The sequence below is a fragment of the Saimiri boliviensis genome, chromosome 1 (genome assembly GCF_048565385.1).
Source record: "Saimiri boliviensis isolate mSaiBol1 chromosome 1, mSaiBol1.pri, whole genome shotgun sequence".
NCBI classification, from domain to species: Eukaryota; Metazoa; Chordata; class Mammalia; order Primates; family Cebidae; genus Saimiri; species Saimiri boliviensis.
The window spans coordinates 51,374,191-51,402,114 of NC_133449.1; the positions used below are offsets into that span (position 1 = coordinate 51,374,191).

The window sequence follows — 27,924 nt, forward strand, 5'->3', positions numbered from 1 at the left end:
GCACTTCCTATACAGTCTGCAGAACCATGAGCCAAAATAAGCCTCTTTTCTTTATAAATTACCCAGTCTCAGGTGTTCCTTTGTGGCAACACAAGCGATGTAACACACAAGGTAGTGGGCTAAAGCGTTTCTGAGTTCCCTTCTGTCCAGCTGGCAATATGCAGACTTTTCTAAAGCAGACTCCTCCTGAACTCACACTGTCATCCTCAAAAAGCTCAGACCAGAGGGGAACACCAGCCCCAAGATACTACTTGCCTCTAAGTCCTTGGTGATGGGGTGGGAGGGTCCATGTGTCACCAGGAGAATGGCATAGGCTTTGCAGATCATCCCGTGCCCCACCTCAATGTTACCAGCGTGCCAGTTGGTCAGCCCTGCCCGCATCACGGCCATGCCCAGTTGGGCATTGTTGGGGTGATAGAGCTTCCTGCAGGAGCATACCAAATAATCACACATCACACCAATCATCCTTATATCTGCACTTAATTTGATGATGTATAAAGTGCCCTCATCAGTTAAGCCCATCTGCTCCTCCCCTCAGTGCTGTGAGGCTTCTGCAGCCCTCCAAGGAGGAACTGAGGCACAGAGACATGGAATGAGTTGCCAAACCTCCTACACAGTAAGGCTGTGACAGCTGAAACTCTGGCCTGAGCTGCCCAGCCAAGTCTTTCTGGGGAAAAGGGGCCAGGAGTGTACCATCTGAGCTAGAGCAAAGGAAGCTCACAGCTCTCAGGAGCACCTCAGACCTCTCCCTGGAAAGTGGTAGGAAGGTCAAGGGAGAAAAAATAATTTAAATGTCATTGTTGAGACGGCATTGGTATTTTCACCTGCTTGGCACACTTTTGCAGGGCTTCCTTAGCATGTTGTACAGTTTATCTACATTTTGTTTATGACTAACATCCTCTCAAAGAAATGAACTTGTGTCAACTTATTTGGTCAGAAACACAAATTGGCACAACAACATGGACACAGAAAGCAAGAGAGGGTATTGGCAAATGGAAGGCAAGAGAATCAAATTTTACAATTTTTTTGCAAAGATGATTGATGGCTCTTTTTTTTTTTTTTTTTTTTTTTTTCATGAGACAGAGTCTTGCTCTGTCGCCAGGTGCCAGGCTGGAGTGCAGTGGCCCAATCTTGGCTCACTGAAACCTCTGCCTCCCGGGTTCAAGCAATTCTCCTGCCTCAGCCTCCCGAGTAGCTGGGACTATAGGCATTCACCACCATCCCCAGCTAATTTTTGTGTTTTTTAGTAGAGACAGGGTTCACCATGTTGGCCAGGATGGTCTCGATCTCTTGACCTCGTGATCTGCCCACGTCGGCCTCCCGAAGTGCTGGGATTACAGGCGTGAGCCACCGCAGCCAGCCCCAGTTGAAGGCTCTTTTAAAAATAAACAAATAAAAGAAAGCTCCCAGAATTGCCTGTGTTGGTTACAGGGTGGTGGGGGCGGGGGTCCAATCACTTAAAATCAAGCTGGAGTTAGCCTGAAGGAAATCAAAAGCAGAACATGCCACCCAAGTGATAGATGAGCTGGAGAATTTGGAAAAGACCAGGGATGGCAAATAGATTTCATCTCAACTACCAACTCTGATTGTTTGGTCATTACCACTGGAGCACCATGATAAAAAGGCTCAGTCAAAAAGAGAACCATAATGGATTACCGATGCCTGCCATGGGTACAGGAGGGAGGCAGCAGTAAATGTGCCATCTATTTGCCATCCCTGGAATATACACATTTCCAGGAGACTGTCTGAGACTCAGGATCGTCACCTACATATAGCCATCCACCATCCTCCTGGCATAGTCTGAGGCCTCCTCAAAGGCCTGGAGGTAGGAAAGGACCTCTGACACAATGCTCAGCATCCGCAGCGTGTAGATGTTGGTGTCAGCAAACACTGGCTCCTGCTTCTGCAGGCACTCCCGGCATAATTTCACAACCTAGAGTGAGACAGAGGTCCTGCCCATTACCATTGCACCAGACAACAGGCTTAATTCACATTTGCAACCGTCGTGATACCAGACACTCATTCTTTTTTAAATTGGGTTAATTGCTGACAGAGGTGGGAAAGCACAGGTTTGGGGTGTGACTTGCAAAGTGATTCTATTGGCTAAGGTATAAAGATGGGAAGGGTAATGGTGTGAGGTATGGCAGACAGAGCACAACGAGGAATTTCCAAAATCAGTAGGTAGCAGGAAGCTATGAAAGCCATACATACACACACACACATAAACACACAAACACATAAATATGTACAGTCAGATCTATGTATGCACAAGTTCCACATCTGTGGATTCAACCCACTGCAGATCAAATATATATATATATATGTATATATATATAATCTATATCTAAAATAAAATGTATATTTTAATATATAAATATATATTTATATATATATATTTTTATATATTATATTTATATAAAATATATATTTCTATATTATATATAAAATATATATAATATTTATATATTTATATAAATATATTTATGTATATGTATACATAAATATATATTTTTTATATATGAATATATATATATATTTTTTTTTTTGAGACAAGAGTCTCACTCCATTGCCCAGGCTGGAGTGCAGTGGCTCCACCTTGGCTCTCTGCAACCTCCACCTCCTGGGTTTAAGCAATTCTCCTGCCTCAGCCTCCTGAGTAGCTGGGATAACAGGTGCCCACCACCACACCCAACTAATTTTTGTATTTTTAGTAGAAATGGGTTTTCACCATGTTGCCCAGGCTGATCTTGAACTCTTGAGCTCAGGCAATCCACCCACCTCAGCCTCCCAAATCGCTAGGATTACAGGCATGAGCCTCCATACCTGGCCAAAAATATTTTAAAAGAAAGAACAATACAACACCAACAAAAATATACAAACAAATCAATGGAGTATAACAGTTATTTACATAGCATTTATATTGTATTAGGTGTTATAAGTAATCTAGAGATGATTTAAGGAAGGCTATACATACATTGTATACAAAAATACACTGTTTTATACAAGGGGCTTGAGCATTTGCAGATTTTAGTATCTGTGGTGGTCCTAGGACCAATTTTCTACAGATACCGAGAGAAATATATATGTGTGTGTGTGTATATATATATATATATACACATATGTAGATATATATATACACACACACATATATGCATGCAGACATACATGCATGCGTCATATACACGTATACAAATATATATTTTATAATAGCACATTGAGATGAGTACTACTAATAATCCCACTTTACCAGATGAGAAAACTGAAGCACAGAGACGGTAAGTACTTTGCCACAGTCACACAAATGGTGAGCAACAGATCGAGCACTGCAACCAAGCCGCTGAGCTCCATCTTCACCACCATTCCTGTGATTCTCCACTCACTGTGCTTTGGAATCATCTGAAAGCTTTTTTAAAACACTGATGTTCAAGTCTTACCCCAGACCAATTGAAACCAAATATCTGAGAGAAAAACGCTGGATGTGTAGTTTGTATAAGTTGCTGGTGGTCCTTAAGCTCAATGAGTTTGAATAATTATGTCCTACTGGAAGTATACAAGATGGACACGCAGAGAAGGAGGCTCCGGGAAGCTGGGAAACATCCCTGGAAGCATGCAGCCTTGGCCCTGGTAAGGAAAAGATGGGCCTGACCTCAGTCGTCCTGGACTCAGGCTTTTCAGACTGACTCTTATGTAGACAGAGGCTTAGGCACTACCCTACAAAGTCCAGTGGTCCTTAGATTTTAGGTGTTCATGGTTCTCCTCTCCTTTCTTTGCTGCTATCATGGGAAAAATGCCATACAATTCCTTCCATTTAAAGTCAGTGAGAACTAATTTTGCTCTGAGACTTTCCCAGAGTTCATGAGGCAACCTGAGGTGGTGAGGGAATAGCAGGGAGTGGAAAAATCATGGCTGGCAATCAATTCATCCTGAAAACAATCCTCTTAAACCCATGGGCGCAGTGTCCCGTGCCACACCTGGGCCTGCCAAGTCTGAATGGAGAAGGAGAAGAAATAAAGAGAAGAGAAGCAGTGGGGCCCTCCTGTTTACTCCAGCTCCCACCTCGTGCCTCTGACATAGATTTTCCATGTTGTACAATAACATTTTGTTCATGTGACTGTCTCCCCACCTGACAGAACTCCTTCCAGGCAAGGAGAGTGTCTTGTGTTGGCCACTCTAGTAAGGACTTAGAAATGTGCAATAAATGGGTTAGTAAAGAAGGAGGGGCCGGGCACGGTGGCTCATACTTGTAATCCCAGCACTTTGGGAGGCCTAAGTGAGCAGACCACAAGGTCGGGAGTTCGAGACAGCCTGGCCAATATAGTGAAACCCCATCTCTACTAAAAATACAAAAATTAGCTGGACATGGTGGCACGTGCCTATAGTCCCAGCTACTTGGGAGGCTGAGGCAGGAGAATGGCTTGAACCCAGGAGGCGGAGGTTGTGATGAGCCGAGATTGCACCATTGCACTCCATCCTGGACAACAGAGACTCTGCCTCAAACAAACAAACAAACAAACAAACAAACAAAAAAAGAGGGAGGAAGAAGGGAAATAGAAATAGAAATGAGTAGAAATTCATCTCCCGCATCCACATGCCCTAGTGGCATTAAGCATTCAAGTTGCTTAACAAGCTTGGGGAACAAAAATACTAATTCATGTTCCCTGTTTTCTGTTGCAGAATGAATGAGTCACATCCTAGAGAGTGAGAATGGAAATCAGTATTTGCAACAAGCCACCCAGGTTGATTCAATGCAAATGCCCTGTAGCCCAGTGTTTGGCAGTGGGTCTCGGCTTCGATTACACATTGAAATCACCCGAAAGCTTTAAAAATCTTGATATCAGGGTCCCGTGGCCAGAGATTCTGGTGAAATTGTCCTGAGTGGGGGCCTGAGCATCAGAATTTTTCAGAGATGATTCTAGTATAGAGCCAGCTGAGAATCCCGGTGCTTCAAGAGCCGAGGCTGAATGCACAGCTGGGAGAGACTGAAAACTGTAGCCAGCACACGCATTCAATTATGGGAAAGCAGGCAACCCACTCCCAGTACGTCCACTGCCATCTGCATTCCCCCATCTCTGATACCAGCTTTAGATATCACAGATCCCCCAGGGACAAGTCTCTGGCTGCATTTGCTCCCCTCAGACCCGATCTCAGTGGGTTAAACAGTCACTAAGAACACACTCTTAGGAGATGCTAAAGGTTTAGGGACCAAGGGGCGTCTTCTAGAAAAACAACCTGCTTAGCAGCCACCCTCCCCCGAGCCCATGCTCACCCCATTTCCCTCCCTTACTAGAGAACGTTTCCACCATCCTCTCTACCCCCATCCTCCATAACAAGTGAATTCTTACCTCATGATACAAACCCTCGGAACGAGCCTTGTCTATCTTTTCCAGTGTATCCTTGGAGAACTGTATCATCTCCTTTACTACTTCCTGAGAGGGCTGGGAAAGGGAGACATGTTGAGCTAGAGATGGTTTCTTGAGGCAGGCCGCTCTACCCTTGAATAGTTGCCATCTTTGCATTCAATATTGTGCAAGGTTAATGCCTTCCTCATTCTAAATGCCTCATTCCTGTAAATGCTACCCAAGATCCTGAAGCTATTCCTGTTCCCTCATCACATTTCTGACTCGTGTTTTCTATTAAGCCAAGTCCCAGAGCCTTGCTGTCAGCCCGTCACCCCAGCCTGTGCTCATTCCTGGGCCTTTGAACCCCAGAGCAGAACCTGACATCGATCCCCGTTGTGTTTTCTCCGGCACTTTGGATTCTATCACCCAAAATATTTGCTGTTCTCCCTCTTTGTTTCAAGTCAACCACATATTCCACAGGTACACCTTTGCATTTTTGTCTTCATCCAAGTCATTGATGTAAATACCGGCCAGCACAGGGCTAAAGACAGAGGCCAAGGACTTGACCCAAAAATCACACTCCAGTTTGTCTTGGAGTTCATTAAAGAGGGTTCTTGTGATAATAATTATTCAAGCCCTTCCCAATGTCTTAGTATCCAGCCCGTATTTCCTGGGCTTGGCCAAAAGGATGTCAGGAGAATATCTCAGCTGTTTTAGACTCATTAGGGTTGCTGCATTTGCCTAAGTGGCCTAGTGATCCCACAAAAAAAGAAAGAAAGAAAGAAAGAAAGAAAGAAAGAAAGAAAGAAAGAAAGAAAGAAAGAAAGAAAGAAAGAAAACAACAACAACAACAACAAAAGGTTTTAGGTTTTGATATTTGAGGCAAGGAAGTGCCATAATTAAGAAGCCAGTTCCCACAAGGACATAATAATTTTAAAGAAAAAGAGCCAAATTTCTCAAAGTCCAAGAAGTTTCCATGCTATGATAATTCCTATCAGAAGGACTTTTCTGAATTTTTTTTTCTTTTTTGGCATAAGCAAATCTTATATAACTTTTTTCCAAAAGGAAAATAACTTTATCGTTTATTTTGACTACAAAATTGACATATGCAAGTTGTGCAAATTAAAACAATATTAAAAAGTATGGTGAAAAAAGTAGAAATCCCTAGAACCTACCTAAAGACTACAGTTAGTATCTGGCGAACATTTTCCTATGCATGCATGCAGAAATAATATCTAAAATATTTAATGACTGATATAGGAAAAGCATTGACCAATCAAAACAAAGACACTGACCATCAACATTGGGTATGTCAGCTGAGCACAGTGGCTTACACCTGTAATCTCAGCACTTTGGGAGGCTGACAAGGGCGGATCACCTGAGGTCTGGAGTTCAAGACCAGCCTGACCAACATGGAGAAACGCCGTCTCTCCAAAAAAAAAAAAAAAAAATTAGCTGGGCATGGTGGTGGTGCTTGCCTATAATCTCAGCTACTTGGGAGGCTGAGGAAGAAGAATCACTTGAACCTGGGAGGTAGAGGTTGCGGTGAGCCAAGATCATGCCATTGCACTCCAGCCTGGGCAACAAGAGCAAAACTCCATCTCAAAAAAAAAAAAAAAAAAAAAAGTTTTTATTTCTACATAGGTTTACATATATATATATATGTATATTAAGGAGCTAGGAAAGATTCTGATGGCAATTGAAGGTTTGGGCTGGTATACTGATGGAGGCTTATCAGGCTGGAATATAGCATTATAGAGAAAAGAAAATGACTGTGATGACCTTGTAGATAGTCCAGCTTATGGAAATGGTTAATAAGTTAGTCCAACTCCCCACTTTACAGATGAGAAAACTGAGGCCCAGAAGGAAGAGACTTGGCCAAGCTCAGACGTTTAGAGTCATATCCAATACTAGTACACAGGCCTCATAATTTTTCTTCTAGTATTCTCCCTACTACATTATAATGACCTTTTCTTAATGCTTGAAAATGTATTTGCGGCTGGGCGCGGTGGCTCAAGCCCGTAATCCCAGCACTTTGGGAGGCCGAGGTGGGTGGATCACGAGGTCAAGAGATCGAGACCATCCTGGTCAACATGGTGAAACCCCGTCTCTATTAAAAATACAAAAAATTAGCTGGGCATGGTGGTGCGTGCCTGTAATCCCAGCTACTCAGGAGGCTGAGGCAGGAGAATTGCCTGAACCCAGGACGCGGAGGTTGCGGTGAGCCGAGATCGCGCCATTGCACTCCAGCCTGGGTAACAAGAGCGAAACTCCGTCTCAAAAAAAAAAAAAAAAAAAAGTATTTGCATTTAAAAATATATACTCAATTGTTTTCTGCTCAGTTAGTATAGGTGAGTTATTTTGAGTTATTTTCATAGAGAAATCCAATTTGATATATAATATAATAGAAAGCTTTTGCTTTGAATTCAGGTAGATTCCAGCAGAAATCATCAATCTTTTATATCAAGAGAAATGCCAGCTCTGCAATTCATACTGAAGACGTGTGTATCATCACCAGCTGGTAACAGCATATCTGAAGTGAAGGGATGGGAACTAAAGGCCACACGTAGCCTACTGAACTATTGAAACTGCCAGGTAAACATCCAAAAAGTCTAAAGAAATGACCACATGGTTGTTTTATTTTGGTAGGAGAAAAGAGGGTTTGGCCTCTTAAAAAAAAAAAAAAATTAAGTAGTGTGGAAGCAAGTTATGAAACAAATACTCAGGGCTAGTTTCCAGGAGGGAAGTCTGGCTGGCTCACAGAGAAGCCATGTTATCTGCAGGTTCTGAAAAGTCAGGGTGAGGGCGCGTGCGATAACAAATTCTTCTGTAGTGCTCATGATGCAGTGCCGATGCCTCTCACGTCCATCCAATATACATCTCCTAGAATACAAAACCTTTGATTCTCTGAAAAGGTTGTTCCCATAGAAAACATTATTAATCCTTGGGCCCCAACTGCTTTGTCTCTGCCTGGGAGGGGTGACTCAATCTCTTCACCCCAGGCATCACTGGTCACACAGCTCCCTCCTCCTGCTTCTGTCTGTATGGACAGAGTATGCTTGCAGGCACGTGGGTGTGCGTGCGTGTGTATGTGTGTATGTATGTGTCTTTTAACATTCATAAATGGTAGCATACATGGTGTTAGCGGTTAAATTGCATCCTCCCAAAATTCATATGTTGAAGTCTAGCCCCAGAAGTTACCTCAGAATGAGATCTTACTTGGCAATAGGGTGACTGCAGATGTGATTAGTTAAGGTGAGATCATACTGAAGTAGAGTGGGCTCCTAACCCAATACGACTGGCACCCTTATAAAAGAGAATGCCATGGGAGACGCCCCCATGCCTTTACTGATCTCCCTCATCCTCCCCCTGAGCACAGCTTCAGCAGAGGAAACGGACAAGAGGGGTCAGCGCTTTCTTTGATTTTAGCTTCTTGCTTATACTACTGCAATCTAATTAATTAAACTAATTAAATACTTCACTCTCATTTCTGCTTTGTTGCTTTAACAGGCTACTCTGACACCTGGTGGCTCAGCTCTTTCTCCCAGCTCAGCGGGGTTCCTAACCTCCCCTCATCAAGCCTTCCTCCGCTGCTCAATAGACTCACCATCAACTGGCAACAGCTACCCAGGAGTTCAAGATGGTGACCAATTTAAACATAGCCCTGTCTCCACATTGCCCATCCCCACGGGACTAGGAATGTTTTTTTGATAGCCAGAGAACAAATCTCTTTGCCCATGTGATCTCAACATCTTAATTTATCAGCATCACTCAACTCAGAAAGGAGAAACCAGAAATTGCTGTGTCTACTCTGCATGCCACTCCTTTTACACTCATCGGCTTCTTTAAATCTTATAACAACCTCTTACATTTGGGGCCATCGTTCTTATTTTACAGTTGAGAAAACTGGGCAACTTTCCCAAATTCAAACACTATAAGTGGCAGTGCCAGGACCTAGCTGGGACCTACCCATATAGTGCTCTGCTCTCATCCTCTGCCACCTCCCCAGGGTGACAGCTGCCCCCTAGGAAGCTCATGGGCAGGGCACACTGATTAGCTGTGAAGCCACCTGTGACTGTCTCCTGGAGAAGATGGACACAAACACCCCAGCAGCAGGGCTGCGTGTACCTTGGGGTTGTCTTTCACCCCCAGGAAGAGGTCATCTTTCAGTTTTTTCTGACAGTGTTCACACGTGCAGTCAAAATAATACTGCTTCTTCAGCTGCTTCTTGCGTTCTTCACTGACATTGAGGAAGTCGATGTAGGACACAGTCAGTTCCTCTCCTTCAGAGATCTTGCCCAGGGCCCGGAGCTCAATTCTGGAGCAGAGTGAAAGGAAAAGGTGAATTGAATCCAGGCCTACCGAAATGGGATCTGTGCTCTCCAAGGCTTTATGGAGTTGGGTCTCAAAGACAATGGCTTTCACTGGCACTCAGAAAACTTCCATTGCCCCCACAGAAGAAGTAATGTGACCTAAAGGATGGTTTTCTGTATAATTCTACTCTAATCCTTAGAACAGTCTTATCCACTCCATTCAGTTAACCGCTCTGGAAGCAGCTCAGATAGATTTCTACCAGAGAGCTAGGCTCAGTCATAAAACCAGGCAGAATGTCTATGCCTGTAAGTCTCCCTTTACATTTAGCTACTGATAATCTGTAACAATGAAAGGGAGAAATAATAAGGCAAAAACTCCAAACAAGAGAAACCTGAAAATCTTTTCTGGTTAGTTTGGGGACTACTCTCTTAGAAACATACACATTCGATTACCCACAACCTTGGCCCATTCTGTGTCTAACTTGAAGTTACCACTTAACCTTCAGTCCAGTGGTTTAGGCCAGATTACATAAGATGACTTAGCCCACTGGAGATCGTTGAAGGCAAATAAACAAAGGTTGGCTGTGTTAGCTTACTGCATTGTTCACTTTTGTGTTTATTGGGACGTGTGGCTTATCGGTTGAAGGTGGTTAGCAAGAGCAGATGGCATTTCAGTTCCCTTCTAGCCTAGATCTGACCCTCAATTACTTACAGCACTACCCATCTGATCTAATGTGATAGGTATTGAAGATTTTGAAGGTAAAAACCCACTGCAGAACTGACTTCCAGCTGAGCCAAACAGGTGGACGTCAGCCTGTGGACCTCTCCAGCCATGCATCCTCCATCACAAGGCCAGACAGCTACAGAAAACAAGTGGTGGGCCCTGCAGGCTGGGACCTAAACCATGCTCCTGTATCTCCCCAGAATCCTGGGGCTCCCCTGCCTGATGGGAAGCCATCATCCAGACAGCAAGTGGCAAGAGGCAGAGGGCCCAGGAGAGTGCCTGCACAGAGATCCGTGGTCATTTCTTTTACCTCCCAGAAAGGCTCAGTTAGACACCGTCCAAAAGCAAGGGCAAGACACAGCACCCAAGAAGAGTCCCGGTCAAAGACAGCCCCTTCCTTGTACTCTGAGATGACAATCAAGGGAGCAACTGCTGAATGGTAGTGACATGCATGTTCAGGCATCTGAGGTGACCACTTACAGATCAAAATCCTCCCAAAGCAAGATACACTGATATGCCTATTAATGTGATAATATGTCTAAAAATAACTCCTGAAGTGCCTGCTCACCATTTGTCCCTCCTTTCCTTTGCTCCTTACCCCAATTTTTGGCAGCAGCGGTTACTGAAGTAATGAAAAGCCAGTAGGAGAGGAAGGCCAGGTGATTCTGCTCACAGTTCTGCCTAGAATCCTAATATGTCTGAGCTTCAGGGGACACTCATTCCACAAATGAGCATAGTGACACAAGAAGGATAGGTCCCACAACACTTTGGGAACAGAGCCAGGATTAGAACTTCTTACCCTCATCTTAGTAGCCTTGTCTGGTTGTTTTCAGGCTACCTCCTGGGTCTTCAGTGCATGGGAATTAAGATGCATCAAAGCTCTTGCTTTTTTTTTTTTTTTTTTTTTTTTTTTGAGACGGAGTTTCACTCTTGTTACCCAGGCTGGAGTGCAATGGCGTGATCTCGGCTCACCGCAACCTCCGCCTCCTGGGTTCAGGCAATTCTCCTGCCTCAGCCTCCTGAGTAGCTGGGACTACAGGCATGCGCCACCATGCCCAGCTAATTTTTGTATTTTTAGTAGAGACGGGGTTTCACCATGTTGACCAGGATGGTCTCGATCTCTTGACTTCGTGATCCACCCGCCTCGGCCTCCCAAAGTGCTGGGATTACAGGCTTGAGCCACCGCGCCCGGCTTAGCTCTTGCTTTTAGGACTCTACTAATGTCCTAAATAATTCTTTGTGAGCAACTCCTGGGCCAGGATAGAGTGTGGATCTCTGGTGTTTAACACTGGTGGGTAAGTAACCAATTCCTCCCCCACGAGTCCCTTTTACAGAGGCAGCTCACCATAGTGACATATTCTAATTCAACAGTGAATCACTGGCCAATTGGGCTGGAATTTCCAGTAATTTTTCTTCCCAACATAATTGTGCCAATTTTTGCACTGTCCCAGGGTGTCTCAGATTATTTCAATGGTGTTAGACATTTTTCAAAACCAAATTAAATTAATGTCATTTAAATATGAAAAAATGCATATATGTATGCCTCATTTTACCTTACCTGAAACTGGAGATTGGAAGAGGGGAATGGTGACCAGCCTGAAATAAGCACTGCAGGAGGCAGGAGATGAGGGTTTTAGCCCTGGCTCTCCCTCCAACCAGCTTCCTTGGGCAAGCTTCACCCCTACCCTGGACCACAGACCCCTTCTACCTCCAACAATTTGCAATTTAATAGTTCAGCTAATTCAGCCACAAGTAGGCAGCCTATTTAATTATTTCTTATGGAGGTTAGAGACAGAGCCCAGCGCTACAGAGACTTAGAACTAGGAAGGTCCCTGGAGCACTCTCCTCTTGACCTTTCTCTTCAGATGTGGAACCCAAGCCCAAGAGATGACGTGAATCATCCAAAGTCACGTGCAGTGCACATCAATACAGACTCAAGTACACCGGCCACTTCTACCCCAGCATTCCCAAAGCCCAAACTCCCACACAGCATTTTGTTCTTAATCCAAAGACCATTTCAAGGGCGGTAACCCCACCCTGAGAAAAAGACCCATCTGGGACCATTTGGTTGTCATTAAGAAAAGAGAGAAGTAAAATTTAACCTAAACTGCTAATTCATAATTGGTCAGAAGCAGTAAGCAGAATACTATGAATAAACATTTATTTAAAATATCAGTTATAGATGCCATTTTTGGAGCCCAGTCTGGGTGAGAGGTTGGAGCTTATAAACAGACAGTCCTTTAGTAGGTCAGTCACAGTCCCCATTTCATGGTAAGGAGGGTTTAGGGAGACAAGATAGGCTTTTGCGAAGACAATGTGAACTAAAAGGTTCATGCTTCAAGGTTGGAAGAGCAGAGGAAGAGGAGTGAACAGGAGGAAGAAAGGAAGAAAAATAAAGCAAAGCAAAGCAGGTGTTATGTAGGTAAGAAAAATGATTAATTTAAATGCATTAAAAGTACACCATTCAGCAAAGACGAGACACTGGGATGCAGAAGGACATTATGGACAGATGGCAGCCAAGGAGTCTCAGGAATGGACGGCCCCAGCAAACCAGGCACGTGAGGGAGATGGGTCAGAGGAGCAGGGATGCTTGAAAGGACTGACCCACCTCATCTGGGTATGAAACATGGATTTCACTGCCTCATGACTGAAAGAAAAAACAGACACCCATATGGAAATCATTATCATTGGCTGATCAGGTGTGATCCAGTGCAAGGGTGCCTAGAATTCTGGGTCATACTATCAAAGCTTTGGCCATCACAACAAACTTTATCCCAGCCCCTTCTAGCTGGACTCACTGGACAAGACATAGCCTGGTATAGTGTAAAGTGCACTGAATTTGGAACAAGAGGTTCTGGGTTCAAAGGTAGTCAGCCCTGACCTGAACAAGTTCCTTCCCTTCCCTGTGTTTCAGTGTTCCCACCTGTAATGACACTGTCATGAGACAATGCACTTAAAAACAGAGTGCTGAAAAAACATACACAATGTTGTTATTATCATTCTATTAAGCATCCCAGATGAATAAACATTGTCTCTTTGGATGTCTGTTTTGGGAAGAGTTTGAACTGCACATGGAGTTAGGTCACATAGATGGTATGCAAAAATTGTTGGGGTTCAAATTGGGCCCTTAACCCCAAGTCTAGGGTTCTTTCCACTATGGCAGGCAGCTAGACAGGAAATGCAAAGTCACCTTCTCTTGCACAAAAGCCAAGAAGCCTGGATAAAATGTGGCTGCTAGAAATTAGTAGATGCAAGGAAGCCAGAGCAGACATAGAAGAAAGAGTTGCTGGGTTCCTGTGGTTGTTACACCCCATGACAAGAGGAGCCTTGGGTCACCACCACTTAGAAAAGGGCCGTCTAGAAAGCCCAGGCCCATATGTGGCTGAATTTGATCCTCTCTGCCAACCAGGTCAAGCTCAGTCAACAGCCCCTCTAGGGACCGCTGATTCCATGCGGTCCAGGCCAATGACCCCAAAAGGCTTCAGAAAAGAAACACAAATCCTGAGAAAAGATTATCATCTGAGTCCAAAATAAACTTTCCCATCTTGAGTGACTTTCTCAGTTGCTTGAGAGCCTGGTTTCAGAAATAGGAAGAAAAAGGGAAATCAGAGTACTTGGCATATTGAAGGTTAGCCCCGGTTCTCAGCTGAGAACCAGACACCGTTATCTGGCTTCTAGGAAGTTTTTTGGGGGAACTTGCTCACTGCTGATGGCTCAAAGTCAGCTTGTATCTGTCACAAGAGCTCATCTCTAAGAGCAAAAGTAATCCAGACTGCTCAGGCCTCACTCCTCCACATCCCCCAAGCCTGAGCCGTGGACAAACAGGGGCTCGTTCCATCTGCTGATTTTTCTCCATTTGTGCCCCACCCCCAAATTCATCATTTGCCCTTATTTCCCCCCTCATCTGTGCCTTCTGAGAAAAGGGGCTGACCTCTGAGTGTTGCATCACCCAGGTTTCTTTGCACTTTGGCTTCTGGTTGGGGTTTGGCCAATGGTAGGAGAGCAGAAGGTGGAGGAAATGAGGGGTTGGACTATCTAATCCCTTGGCTTCCTCTTTGCCAAGCCATGGTGCCAGCTGGCTGGTTTCTCTAGACATAGTTATAAGCCACAGCTGAGCTATTGGGGGAACCCCCTAGCATGGCTCCAGCTCTCACCAGCTGCAGAAACAGTGCTTCCTTCACCTGCCCTTCCAAGCCTAGAGGTGGTGATGGTTCACGTGTTGCTGGTCCCTGGGCACCTCACCATTCCTTGTTAGTTTATTTTTGTTGTTGTTTTGTTTTGTTTCAGAGATAATGTCTCGCATGTCCAACCCCAGGCTGGAGTGCAGTGGCATGATCATAGTTCACTGCATCCTCAGCCTCCAGGGGTCAAGTGATCCTCCTGCCTCATCCTCATAAGTAGCTAGGACTACAGGCATTTACCACCATGCCTGACTAACTTATTTTTGTATTTATTTATTTTTTATACATATGGGGGTAATACTATATTGCCCAGGCTGATCTTGAACTTCTGACCTCAAGTGATCCACCCCCTTCAGCCTCCCAAAGTGCTGGGATTACAAACATGAGCCACCAGGCCCTGCCCCTTGTCACAAGAGCTGTCACAAGAGCTCATCCCTAAGAGCAAAAGCTATTCAGATTGCTCAGGCCTCACTCCCCTACAGTATCTTAAACCCTACCCACACTTCTGTAAATTGTCCCTTCATTCAATTCTATTTGGGTAAACCTCTTTCAGTGTGCCTCCTGATCCCTGCTAAGACCTTGACTAAATGACCTCTAGACAGATAATTCAAGGCTTCAAGTTTTAAAATAGTAAAGGTTTATCTAACACATCCAGGCAGCCCCCAAAAACATGCACACTCAGAAATCACCCAGGTTGAATTCTTTGATATCCTCCATGACGCCTTTCTCTCCTTCACAGTTATTCTGGAATGAGATTTCTATGTGCTACGTATTTAAAATCTATGCTAGTTCAGGATGAGCAGGTTGACTTTGGCTTGTTAAGTGGAGAAAACACCATAGGCCTCCCCATTCCCATCACACACACCCCCAGATAAAGACATACTCACTTGCCATTGTTAAATATGACAGTACAGTTGGGCCAACAGTCATGGTTCACCAGGCCCAGGTTGGGGAAGATGCCCACGCCCACGGCCTGCAGGCCTCTCTGATCGCTGAGAGTAAAACCGTTGCAGTTAATCTACCCAGGGAAAAAGATGAAACAGTCAATAGACATGGACAGAACACAATCCTAGCTGTCGAAAGGAGTTTTGAAAAACAGAAGACCCAGTCTTACCCCGGGGGATTCTTCGGGAGACTGGAAACAGAACAACTAGTCCCTGTTCTCTGCGTGACTCCAAATGACCTACAAGATTAGTGCCATGGCACAGTCCCATATCTGAAAAAATGCAACCCTATCTTAAAAGTTTTTGTGGCTGTATTCTAAAACAGTCAAAGATGGAAATGTTTTCTTTTTTTCTGTATCTGGGTCTTACATGAGTATTCTTCAGTCTGGCTTGGTTTTTCTCTCAGTACTCTGATTGTGTGTGTGTGTGTGTGTGTGTGTGTGTGTGTGCGCGCGCATGTGAGCTTTCCTTTCCCGTTTCCTCTGCCTACTCAGTTTAAACACCTGTTCATAAAAGAAAATTGACGTCTTTTTTTGTTATTTTGTATCTGGTGAATAGTTTTATATTCCCTGCTCACAATTTTTAAATCTGGTGAGTGCCATATTTAACATTTATCTCTGAGATTCAAGACAAATCAAGTTGGTTACTACTGATGCGGGATCTAAGTGATTTTCTTTTCCTTAAAAATAAATTGTTCTTTGCAGAAACAGACTCCAAATATCTGCTCTCGGAGCATGAAAAATGTATAAGGATAAATATTACCTAGAATACATTAGTAACTGCATGCAAATTTCCACTTCATCTATAAATACATCTAAGAATAATGTTGTACATAACAGAAATACAGTATACATCTATGTCCTCACATGGATATTTATCATAGATATGGAGGAAGTCACTCTCTCCATTTATTCTCATCAGACATTTAGCAAGTTCATGATGTTAAGCCTGTGAGTACCACTAACAAGGTGTACTACTTGGGGCAAATCTCTTTCTTCTCTGAGCCCTGGTTTGCCCTTCTATAGGTTGAATAAATTGGACTAGATGAACTCCAAGGATCCTTTCAGCTCTAACCTTTGATAATTATATGATCTGTAGCCCTAGTCCCCAGACCTATTAGTGATGCCCAAGATTTCTCTACACACCAATTCACCCCAAGGCTGTAGAACATAATAGTTAAAAGCAAAAACTTAGGCTGGGCGCGGTAGCTCACACCTGTAATCCCAGCACTTTGGAAGGCCAAGGTGAGTGGATCACTTGAGCTCAGGAGTTCAAGATCAGTCTGGGCAACATGGTGAAACTCTGTCTCTACAAAAAATACAAAAATTAACCAGGCATGGTGGTATGTGCCTGTGGTCCCAGCTACTCAGGAGGTGGGAAAATCACTTGAGCCAGGGAGGTAGAGGTTGCAATGAGCCATGATTACACCACAGCACTCCAGCCTGGGTCAGAGAGTAAGACCCTCATCTCAAAAAAAGAAAAAAAAAGAAGAAAGTAGAAGTTCTGGCTCCAGACAATACAGACTGCTTCTAGACCATAGTTAGCACAAGCTAACCATGTGGCTTTTGGAGGTCATGTAACCCCTCTGGGCCTAGGTTTTCTGTTCTATAAAATGGAAATGCTGAAAGCATAGACCTTACCTTGTGTTGTAAAGATTGGGTGAAATAATATATGGAAAGCTGTGGTGGTTAATTTTGTATGGCAACATGGCTGGGCAATGGTGCCCAGATATTTGGTCAAACACCATAATGCATGCTTCTGTGATGGTGTTTTTGGATGAGATTCACATTTAAATTGGTGGAGTTTGAGTAAAGCAGAGTGCGTGCTAGGATGTGGCTGAGCCTCATCTAATCAGTTGAAGTCCTCAATAGAATAAACACTGATCTCCCCTGAGCAGGAAGGAGTTCTGCCAGCAGAATGCCTCTAGACTTAAACTGCAACCCTTCCCTGACCTCCAACCTGCTGGCCTACCTTGCAGATTTTGGACTTACCAAGCCTCCACCAATGTGTGAGCCAAATCCCTAGAATCAATCAATGTCTCCCCCTTCGCCCCGCAACATGATGAGGACTCGGGAGATGTCAGTGTGATGTTTGTCCTCCTCCTCAGCCTGCTCACCTTCACCACATAAAGGGCCTGGCCTGCCAGATGGAAGACATCCATCCCCAAAGCCAGGAACTGAGCCTTCTCATCCACCCGGCTCTCGCCCCCACTTCCAGGACTCTTAGGGCCTCACCTGGCTTTGTTGCTCCCACCCCAAAGCCCTGACTCCCCTGTCGAGCTCACACCCCGCACTGCTCCAGGCTCCCCGTCAGTCCTGCCTGGCAGACCTGCGAAAAGGTTTCCCAAGTAACTGGTGGGCAGGGAGGGATAGTGATTGGGGATCTTTATTCTCCAATGTGGAGAGGAAAAAATGTAAAAAGTGCAGACAAGTAAGAAGATAAATTACCATCCAAATCTACCATCCAGAGATGGATAAATAAGTAACATTTGTATGTAGGATGCCAATTCAGATAGAGCAGGAATGACCTCGTAGTAAACAAGGCCAGAAGACAGAGTCCAGGATGAGGGCTCTTCATTTCAAGCTCCTGTCCTCCTTCGGTCCTCTTGGCCTCCCCTCCCAACTCCGGCCTGGTAGCTTCTGGAAACTTCTTAGTTGGACAATCCCAGCTGTCACCGTGGCCCCTCCTTTATAAGGAATCATGATCTAGAATCTCTAGATTGTATTAGTTGTGTTGTCTAGAGGCCTGTCCCTGGGCTCAGAAATGGAAGGGGCGGTAGGTATATCTGCTACATGTAGTAAATAAAAGACAGTTTCTCCAGAGCTTCTGGCTGCCTGGGCTAGAGGAAGCCATTATGGAAATAGAAACCAGGGTCCAGGGCAGACAGGGCTCCTGTCTCGTAGGTCACTTCTGAGAAGCCCCACCCTCCCCGAGCGGGAGGAGGGAAGGAAAGAGGAGAGAGACAGGGAGGGTGGAGGAGGGGCGCGGAGGGCCTACCACTCCGAAGATGTGGGAGATGTACTGCATGCTGAACTGCTGGCTCTGGGGCGGCCAGTACTGCAAGAACGTGTCCACGTCCACCCGCAGCTCCTTCTGCTCTTCCTCCCCAAAGTGCTCCACGTGGTTCTGCAAGTCGTCCACGGAGACCAGGCAGCCCTCGGTCAGCCCGGTGCCCTCTCTCTCCACCCGCCACATGATGCGCGCCGCCAGCCTGTGGGAAGGGCAGCATCAGGGGGCCACTACAGCCGCGTTCATTCATTCAACACACATTGACTGGGTGTCTCATGCATGCTAGGCACAGTGCTGGGCCCCAGGTAACAGTTTTAAACTAGATGGATGGAATTTGTTCTATCGTGATGCATCATAGAGCGGGGGACAGGTAAGTAAACAAGAACATTTTCCATAGAAAGTGCTGGGTAGAAAAAATAATACAGGGTGGCATGATAGAGAGTCACCGGGGTGGGGAGGCTAAGGCCATCCAGGGAGGTGTCACAGAGGAGGCACATTTGAGCTGAAATTGGAAAGGGCGGAGGAATTGGCTCTGTGACACTGGAGAAAGAGTGCTTCCGGAGAGGGCAGTGAGTACAAAGGCCCTGAAGAAGGAATGAGCTTGGCATGATAGAGAAACAGCAAGAAGGCAGAGGGGCTGGAACACAGGGAGCAAGAAATGGAGACCAGATAAAGGTAGAGGTGTGGGCAGGAGCCAAGTCCCAGGGGTTCTGGGGACAGAGAGGTGTGGCAGCCTGGGTCTCTCTTAACAGTGTGGCCTACAGCAATGAGCCCTGAATCAGGAGTCTAATGACCTGTTTCCACTTCTTACTGTGTGAGCCTGGGCAAGTCACCTGACTTCTCTGAACCTATCTGGTGGCCAGTAAAATAGGGAAAATATTCCCTGCTATGCTAACCTCCAGAGGTATTCAGAAGACAAAGTGAGGTAATAGGTGTCTGCATTATGTGTAAACGTATTGGTATTCTTGATGACTGGGTAGTGAGAAAGTGGAGAAGGCAATCTAGGTGGGGAAACAGTGTGAGCAAAGACCTTGGTAGCCACGGGCATGCCACGTGCAGGAAGCAGGCAGGGGCCTGGTCTGGCTGGAGAGGGGCTCTGGGGGAAGTGGGGGAGGCCAGGTGGGACAGGAGGAGACTTGTAGAGACACAGCGATGTGAGTATGAGACAGAGGGGTGTACTTCATCCCGGAGGCCTCTTTGTTAACTATTAGGCTGCCTATGATGAAGCCTATGACCCAGGAACACTTGAATGTCCCTGCCACCCACTGAGGGCACACTTTTCAGGCACCTGGGGACGGGATGGTGGTCCAGGACAGATCCTGTCCCTGAGGAGAGACTTGGTTGGCAAAGCATAGGCTCTCTCCTCATTTTTTTTTTTAATTGAAATTCTAATTGAGAGAAGTGCAAATTCATAGGCAGTCGGAAAACAATACAAAGAGATCCCTCGTACGTTTTGCCCAGTTTTCTCCAGTGGTAACATTTTGGAAAACTAATATCACAGCCAGAATTGACATTGATAACCCACTTCTATTATTCAGATTTCTTCCATTTTACTTACACTCGTAAATGTGCATGTGTATTTAATTATATACAAAGTTATCACCCGTGTAGCTTCATGTATCCACCTGTACATTCAAGATACTAAACAGTGCCATCACCTCAAGGGTCCCTTCTGTCCCCCCACCTCTTTTTGTATCATTTTAACCATTTTGAAGTATACAGTTCAAAGGAATCCCTTAGGCTGGAACTACTGGCCTTGAGATTTCTGACAATGGCCACCAAGAAAGGCTATTAGTTGCAAACTCGAATGCACTCTCTGTGTAACGTGTATGACCGCGGGGAGAGTGGTGCTTCTGTGACTTAGAAAGCTCCGTATTTTTTTAAAGGGGGCAGATACTCCTCAGTTCTAGCCTATTTTGCCAGATCTTCAGTTTTGTTTCATTTTATTTTTCAAGAGAATCCAGAAATTCTAATTTTAAAATGTAAAATTTCCCAATTTTTAAACATTGGTGGATCAATTTAAAAATACTTGGCCCTTGGCCAGGCATGATGGCTCATAGCTGTAATCCCAGCACTTTGGGAAGCTGAGATGGGTGGATCGCTTGAGCTCAGGAGTTCGAGGCTACCCTGAGCAACATGACAAAACACCATCTCTACAAAAAATATAAAAATTAGCCAGGTACGGTGGTGCGTGCCTGTGGTCCCAGCTGGTTGAGAGACTGAGGTGCGAAGATCACTTGAGCCTGGGAGGTTGAGGCTGCAGTGAGCTGTGATCAGGGCCCCTGCACTCCAACCTGGGCAACAGAGCAAGACCCTGGATCCAAAATACATAAATAAACTAAACTTTGGGAAGTCCTACAGAAGAGTCTGCAAGCCAGTTCCAGCCAGTGGCTGCAGTTTGGAATCACGGCTCCCAACAGCCAGTTCTCCCTCTTATGCCTTGAAGGAATGAACAGACGTGACCATATCCAGTCTTTGAGGCTCTTTCCTGACTTGCACTCAGCTTGGTTTCCTTAGCTCTGGGAATGCAGTTGCTGCCACCATTCCAGCCTGACATTTGGGAATCCGAAGCACCATCACGGGGCCCAGCTCTCACCTGATGTTCTCATTGGGCACCTTCCCGTATCTCTTGATGGCCGAACACTCATTCTTGTGGTTCAGCCAAGCATCCTTCTGGCAGGTGCGGTCGCAGTAATGGGCAAACTTGCACTGCCCACAGCGATGGAGCTTCTCCTGCCTCTTGAAGCAGGTGTGGCACACAAAATTAACAAGGCTGGAAATGGAGAGAGAAGACACGTGATTGGGGTCACAGTGGAAACAGTACCACGCAGCCAAGGGGAGAACTCAGTTCCGGTACCGGTTCAGCAGGCGGGTCCTTGTCTTTCTAAATCTCAGATTTCCACCTTCCAAAATGAGGAGTTTGGGCTTCCAAAGGCCCTTCCCAGCTATAACCCTTCCTTTAGCAATTTTTTTTTGAGACAGAGTTTCGCTCTTGTTGCCCAGGCTGGAGTGCAATGGTGTGATCTCGGTTCACTGCAACCTCCACCTTCTGGGTTCAAGCTATTCTCCTGTCTCAGCCTCCTGAGTAGCTTGGATTATAGGCATGCACCACCGTGCCCAGCTAATTTTTGTATTTTTAGTAGAGACAGCATTTCAGCACGTTGGCCAGGCTGGTCTCTAAGTCCTGACAAGTGATCCACCTGCCTCAGTCTCCCAAAGTGCTGGGATTACAGGCGTGAGTCACCGTGCCGGGCCTAGCAAATACTTTTAAGTGACCCCCATGTGGAGGACACTCTTACCCTCTGCATATAAGCCCATCAATGCAAGTCAGGAAGGGTAAATTCATGACCTAAGTGTGTTAGGCACTGGCAATACCACAAATTACCAGAGAAACAATTGAACATGCAGTCATCACACAGTGTGGTGAACACGATGACACGGGAGCAGGGGGGTCCCAGACACACTGGAGAAGACACTTGAATTCTTTACGGTTTCCTTGCCCAGAGTCAAAGGTCATTGGCACTGTGTTGGAGGGGACATTTTGGTGACATGTCCTTCTCATTGTCGAATGTAGTGTCCCCCTCCCCAAAGACAACAAATCATAATAATCTACAATATGATGGGAAAAGAGCATGATAGTATCATACACAAAAGAATATCTACACACTATGATATATGTCACAGTTCTGTGTGTTTTGCAACAGTAAGAATGACAAGGTTACTGGTTTCACTGTCATTGACATATTCTCCCAGCTCAGAGAGAGGGTGGAAGTGATGAGGAGGAATAATGCATGCCCATTCAATCGGTGAGGCAGAGAGATGTGGGAAGGTGAGAATCCCTACCCTGTGCTTCCAGCCTCTTAGTGTTCCCATTAGAGAGCCACATGTCCCCCACATTAAGCCCATCGTTCAAACAGAAAAGGGCATAGACTTTGTAGGAAATATATTTCAGGACATAGCCTGACACCCAGAGTAAGGGAAATCTGGTATGATGCACAGAATCTCTGGGCCTCAACCTCATGTTCCTGCGATGTAGGGAAGAGAAATCCCAACCACTGAAGCAAAGAAATGATCAAAACCAGTTCAGTGATGTGCAGGGAAGCGCTGAGCTCCCTTGGGAAGGAGTGGATGGGTAAACTCAGGTAGGAGTCCACAGTCTAAACAGGAACCTCAAAAGTGTAAGAATACAGGCGCTTTTAGAGTCACAGAATTCTAGAGGCTGGAGGGAGAAACTTCCACAGAACATTCAAGCACAGAAATCCTTTGTGTCCATCCCTGGCCATGAATATTCTAATTTCCACAGTGAAAAGGAGCTCACTGTTTCTAAGAACAGTCAGTTCATTGTTGGCCAGTCCCAATTTGCAGACTTCCTCTTCGTGTTAAACTTGAATTTGCCTCCCCAGAAAACCTGTTCTTGTACCCTAATTTAGCCTTCAGGGTCCTTGCCCAATAGAACAAGCCTGGTCAGGTCAGTTCTTCAAGAATTTGAAGACTACTGCCTTGCTTTCCATTCACTGTCTTTCTCCAAGTTAAATACTCCCAGATCCTTAAACAATTCCTTGTACATGGTTTCTAGAATTCTCACACCTTTCTGGTGGCCTCTGATATGCCTATAGAGATCCCTGTAGCCAAAGGAAGGTGAGTTTAGCTGAGAAATCAAGCAACAACTCCTGGCCAGTGACAGGGGGCCAGTGCCAGGGGGTCAAGGCCTGGCCCTTGAGCCTGATCCCCTAGCACAGATCCCAGCATGACATCAAGAAGGGGATAGACAGGTGCACAGCCAGCTGAGAGCATTGTAGGGGCTACTGCTGTATGCTACATCCTGGGCTTCCTAAAGTCCAGGCAGTTTTCAGCCTCTGGCTGGCCAACTCAACACATTGCTGTGTCCCCATCTGCTAGGACATGCATTGCAAGTAATTTGTTAGCCAACCTCCAGTTGAATGATGAAGGAAAAAAAATCATAAAGTACTCAAGGACATGAAAGGTTAGGTAGGGCTTATTTCTAATTTAGAGCCGATTCGAGGTTATCCTCATAGTAACAGCTTCCTTACTCTTACATTTGCCTTCCCTTAAGCTTTTCCAGTGAGTGAGGAAGAGTAGAATTACACTAGCATACTAAGAACTATGCAGCCCATCATAACTAAGCCACAGAGGGTGTACCCATTCCTGAGAAGGTCATTTGTCATAAGTGCCCCAGCAGAATAGAGCACACGGGGCCCACATGGAACCCTGGGCACTTAGTGAACTCTCTAAACCCCTGGAGATAGACAGTTATGAATTTCTCACATCTGTCTCAGGTCAGGATTGCATTTTCTGGCAGGAATATGCAGTACATTAGCAGGAACTGGACTGCTGAAAAAATCCAAGTAAATTGGATTCCAAGGAGGCTCCAAATCTTGTCTCCTGACCAAACACAGGTGAGACCTTGAGTGTCAACACTTTACAATTATGGTGCCCAGAACAGAGTGTACTATTCAACTGCAAAGCTATGTACACTTGTGGATCTCCACATTGTGCTTCCATTAGTTTCTTTAGTGAAAAACTCACATTAATATAGGGTCAAATGGCCAGGTGCAGTGACTCATATCTGTAATCCCAGCATTGTGGGAAGCTGAGATGGGTGGATCACCTGAGGTCAGGAGTTTGAAACCAGCCTGGCCAACACGGTGAAACCCTGTCTCTACTAAAAATACAGAAATTATCTGGACATGGTGGCACACACCCATAATCCCAGCTACTAGGGAGTCTGAAACAGGAGAATTGCTTGAACCCAAGAGGCAGAGGTTGCAGTGAGCCAAGAATGTACCACAGCACTCCAGCCTGGGTGACAGAGTAAGACTCTGTCTGAAAAAAAAAAAAAGTTAGGGTCAAATTACAAATATAGAACCTCCCAAGCTTTCTCAAAGGTGCTGCAGTCAAGTGGAGTTTCCACTCTATCCACGCAGCATTGCATTTTCTAGACATTTTTATGAAGGTATGATTGACATACAACAAGTGTTAAAAAAAAAAAAAAAAACACTTTGATAGGTTCTGAGATATACATCTACCCAGAAAATCATCATCACAATCAAAATAATGAATACATCCAAGCCAGGCATGGTGGCTCATTCCTATAATTCCAGCACTTTGGGAGGCTGAGGCAGGTAAATCACCTTAGGTCAGGAGTTCAAGACCAGCCTGGCCAACCCTGTGTCTACTAAAAATACAAAAATTAGCCAGGCATGGTGGCATGTGCCTATAGTCCCAGCAACTTGGGAGGCTGAGACAGGAGAATCGCTTGAACCAGGGAGGCAGAGGTTGCAGTGAGCCAAGATTGCACCACTGCACTCCAGCCTGGATGACAGAGCGAGACTCCTTCAAAAAAAAAAAAAAAAAAAAAAAAAAAGAGAGAGAAAGAGAGAGATAATGAACATATCCATCAGCCCAAAAGCTCATTTGTGACACTGAACTTTTTTAACTTGAAATAGAGTCTTCACCTTTAGCCCTATCTGATGACTTTCAGTGTGGCATTCCAAAATGTCAAGGTCGTTTTGAATTTTATTCTGTCATCTTTTATATTGGTAAACTAATCTCTGAGTCATTTGCAAATTTCAGAGTATGTCTTAGGTTAGGAGTGAGGATGGAGGAGCAGATGCCCATTTCTGGAATATCAGAGTTTAGACCAGGCATATAAACCCAAGGCAGAAGAGAAAGGGAGCAGAGCCAGGAGATGGTCTGGAGAGGAAACAGATGCAAACACAATCATGCTGTCTGTTCCTTGTAACCTACCACTTGTAACTCCATGCCTGTCTGTTCCAAGGTCGCCCATCAGAAGGCAACCGCACATTAAAGCTGCTGTAATATTTTACACCCAAATTGACTTTTTAGAATAGCCTCGTACAATAGCTTCATCTTTTTATTTATATACATATATTCACACATTAAGATTTCATGTACACACTAACATGTGTGCCTACCAAACAAAAACATGATACTTCACAGTTCCCTGTTTCATTGTTTTAAATTTCAAACACAAATAAAAATTGCAGTTAATCACCTAGGTGAACACCTAGAATAACGGAACTTTTGAATCTTCTTCTTTACAATCACTGCTTATTTCTTTTCTTTTTTTTTTTTTTTTTTTTTTTGTGACAGAGTTACCCAGGCTGGAGTGCAATGGCACGATCTCGGCTCACCGCAACCTCCACCTCCTGAGTTCAGGCAATTCTCCTGCCTCAGCCTCCTGAGTAGCTGGGATTATAGGCACGCATCACCATGCCCAGCTAATTTTTTGTATTTTTAGTAGAGACGGGGTTTCACCATGTTGACCAGGTTGGTCTCGATCTTCTGACCTTGTGATCCACCCGCCTCGACCTCCCAAAGTGCTAGGATTACAGGCTTGAGCCACCGCGCCCAGCCCAATCACCGCTTATTTCTAATCTACTTAAAATGTGGGAATACGTGGTATCACAAGGATTGGAGACATAGACTGTGGCCAACGAAACTGGGAATAACTCTGAAGCTTAAGAACTTACTCTTGCAATGAACACATGTAGGTGAGTCTTCATGGTGGACTATATAACCGAAGGTCCTCAGAATTAACTTCCAGGAAGAATACAGTGTTTATTAAAAGATAGGTGATTTTTAAATGTGCTGAAATAGGTTTTCCCAACAGCGGTTTTTCAGAACTTAGACGCACACAGATTTGGGGGTGAGAAGAAGTATTTTAACCTTGATGTTGTTTAGAATTGCTGAGGATGGTGATAGCAAAAAATAGATCGACTTTATTCTTGTTTTTAAATTCTGTGCAAAGACCCCTTTACTCAATGACTTTATTACTGACATCAGGGATGGACCCCATGCACAGCCCTGTCCTTACTTAGTCCACACTGCCTGTGAATTTTATTACGGCAAGTTTTTCTAACCTGGCTCCAAGGGAAAGAATACGTCTGGCCTGGCATTTGCCTCCAAGCTCCCATGAAGTAACTTAATACAATTTTAATAAGACCTGATTATAAGACAATCTATCTGCTATTAACTGTAGCTATATTAGGTCCCCAAGGATAAATTCCAGTGGCATGACCCTCATGTTCTCAAAGTCACTGATAGCCACTGTGACCAGGAGAAGGTTGGAGACAGAGCCTTAAAGAGCTGCAAAGCAGACTGTATCTCAGATTGGGTGACAGGGAGAACATTACACTTATATAATCATTTTATCGGGCTTTGGATCAATTCATGATATCTCATGAGGTTCTTTGCTATCAAAGAATTCATGTTATCTCATGAGATTTTTTTTGCTGTAATAAACTTCAAATGCTTTTCATAGAAAGAAAATGTGATCAATGATTTTTTTTCCCATACTGAACTTGGATGGGTTCCAAATGTGAACCACCAAATAGTTCCTCCAGGATCACAAATCTGTTTTATATCCCATTCCATAATTTTACTAGAGCCTAAAGCCAGGTTTTAAAAGTCAATGAAACCCAGGAAGCATTGAGTTATCTTACTTAAATTTAGGTCTCCTTAGAGATAAAGCTGACCTTCTCTCTATGCTCTGAGCTTCTGGTAGGATTTAGCCGCAAGGCTGGAGCTGGGGAAAAGAAGGATAGAGAGTCGGGCTCAGGAACTTTAGGGTGCACACACATCAACAGCAATTTTGTTAAAACTCGGGTTCTGATTTCGCATGTGAGGTGGGGGCTGGGATTCTGCATTTCTAGCTCCCAGGCAATACTGATGCTTCCACTTTGAGTACCAAGAATGCTGAGATGAGAGAAAACCCAAATCCTGCTCCTTCTGGTGGGATACGCTGAGATGTGTCAAGTAGACAGGAAAGGGAAATTTTTTGGCTTTTTTTTTCAAATCTAGACAGATTTTTTTTTAAGCCTGTCCCTCTGGTTCCCATCTCCCCTCATTGGCCTGGGATTGGGTATTACGGAAGGTCAAACCTAGCATTGCTCAGAGCTGGGTTCTACTCCTGACTCCAATATCTACTGGGCGTGTGACTTTGAGCAAGTCACCTAACTTCTCCAAGCTTTTATTTCCTTACGTGGAAATGGGAATAGCAACGCCTAGATCTTGCTATCTTTTAGACTACTGGGCCGTTACTTTTAATGAATTGTACTTACTATTTTAGAAATGCAGGCAAGAAGGAAATGACAAAGAAGTTCTGAAATCTCACCACTCTCAGAGTGATTTTAGGATTAAAAGAAATCACGTGTGTAAGGTGGTCAGCACAGAGCCAGGCACTGGATAAGTGCTCAGCGGACATCAGCCCAGGCCACTCATCCTGCCTGTCACTCACAGACGGCTGGGCCAGTTTGATCACCGAGCTCATTTTAGGCAGCTGCTGGAGAGGAAGACAGCCCAGCTACAGGAGAACATCATATGGGGACAAGGGCATTCCCCTGACAGAAATGCCCATCCCTTTACCTCCCT

General features: G+C 44.9%; 1 protein-coding gene across 2 annotated transcripts in view; it reads right to left on the bottom strand.

Annotated features, from left to right (window-relative positions):
• Positions 1-27,924, bottom strand: part of SMYD1 (SET and MYND domain containing 1) — a 44,889-nt gene that overhangs the window by 4,619 nt on the left and 12,346 nt on the right. Inside the window, exons 2-9 of one of the 2 annotated variants that reach the window (XM_003942517.3) lie at positions 21,107-21,283; positions 18,499-18,712; positions 15,445-15,575; positions 12,985-13,023; positions 9,468-9,657; positions 5,343-5,435; positions 1,770-1,933; positions 256-424 (exon numbers count right to left, since the gene is read on the bottom strand). In XM_003942517.3, the coding sequence (XP_003942566.1) occupies positions 256-424; positions 1,770-1,933; positions 5,343-5,435; positions 9,468-9,657; positions 12,985-13,023; positions 15,445-15,575; positions 18,499-18,712; positions 21,107-21,283 (1,177 nt within the window). The remainder of the gene's footprint in view (positions 1-255; positions 425-1,769; positions 1,934-5,342; positions 5,436-9,467; positions 9,658-12,984; positions 13,024-15,444; positions 15,576-18,498; positions 18,713-21,106; positions 21,284-27,924) is intronic. The other variant, XM_010330355.3, reaches the window with a different exon arrangement.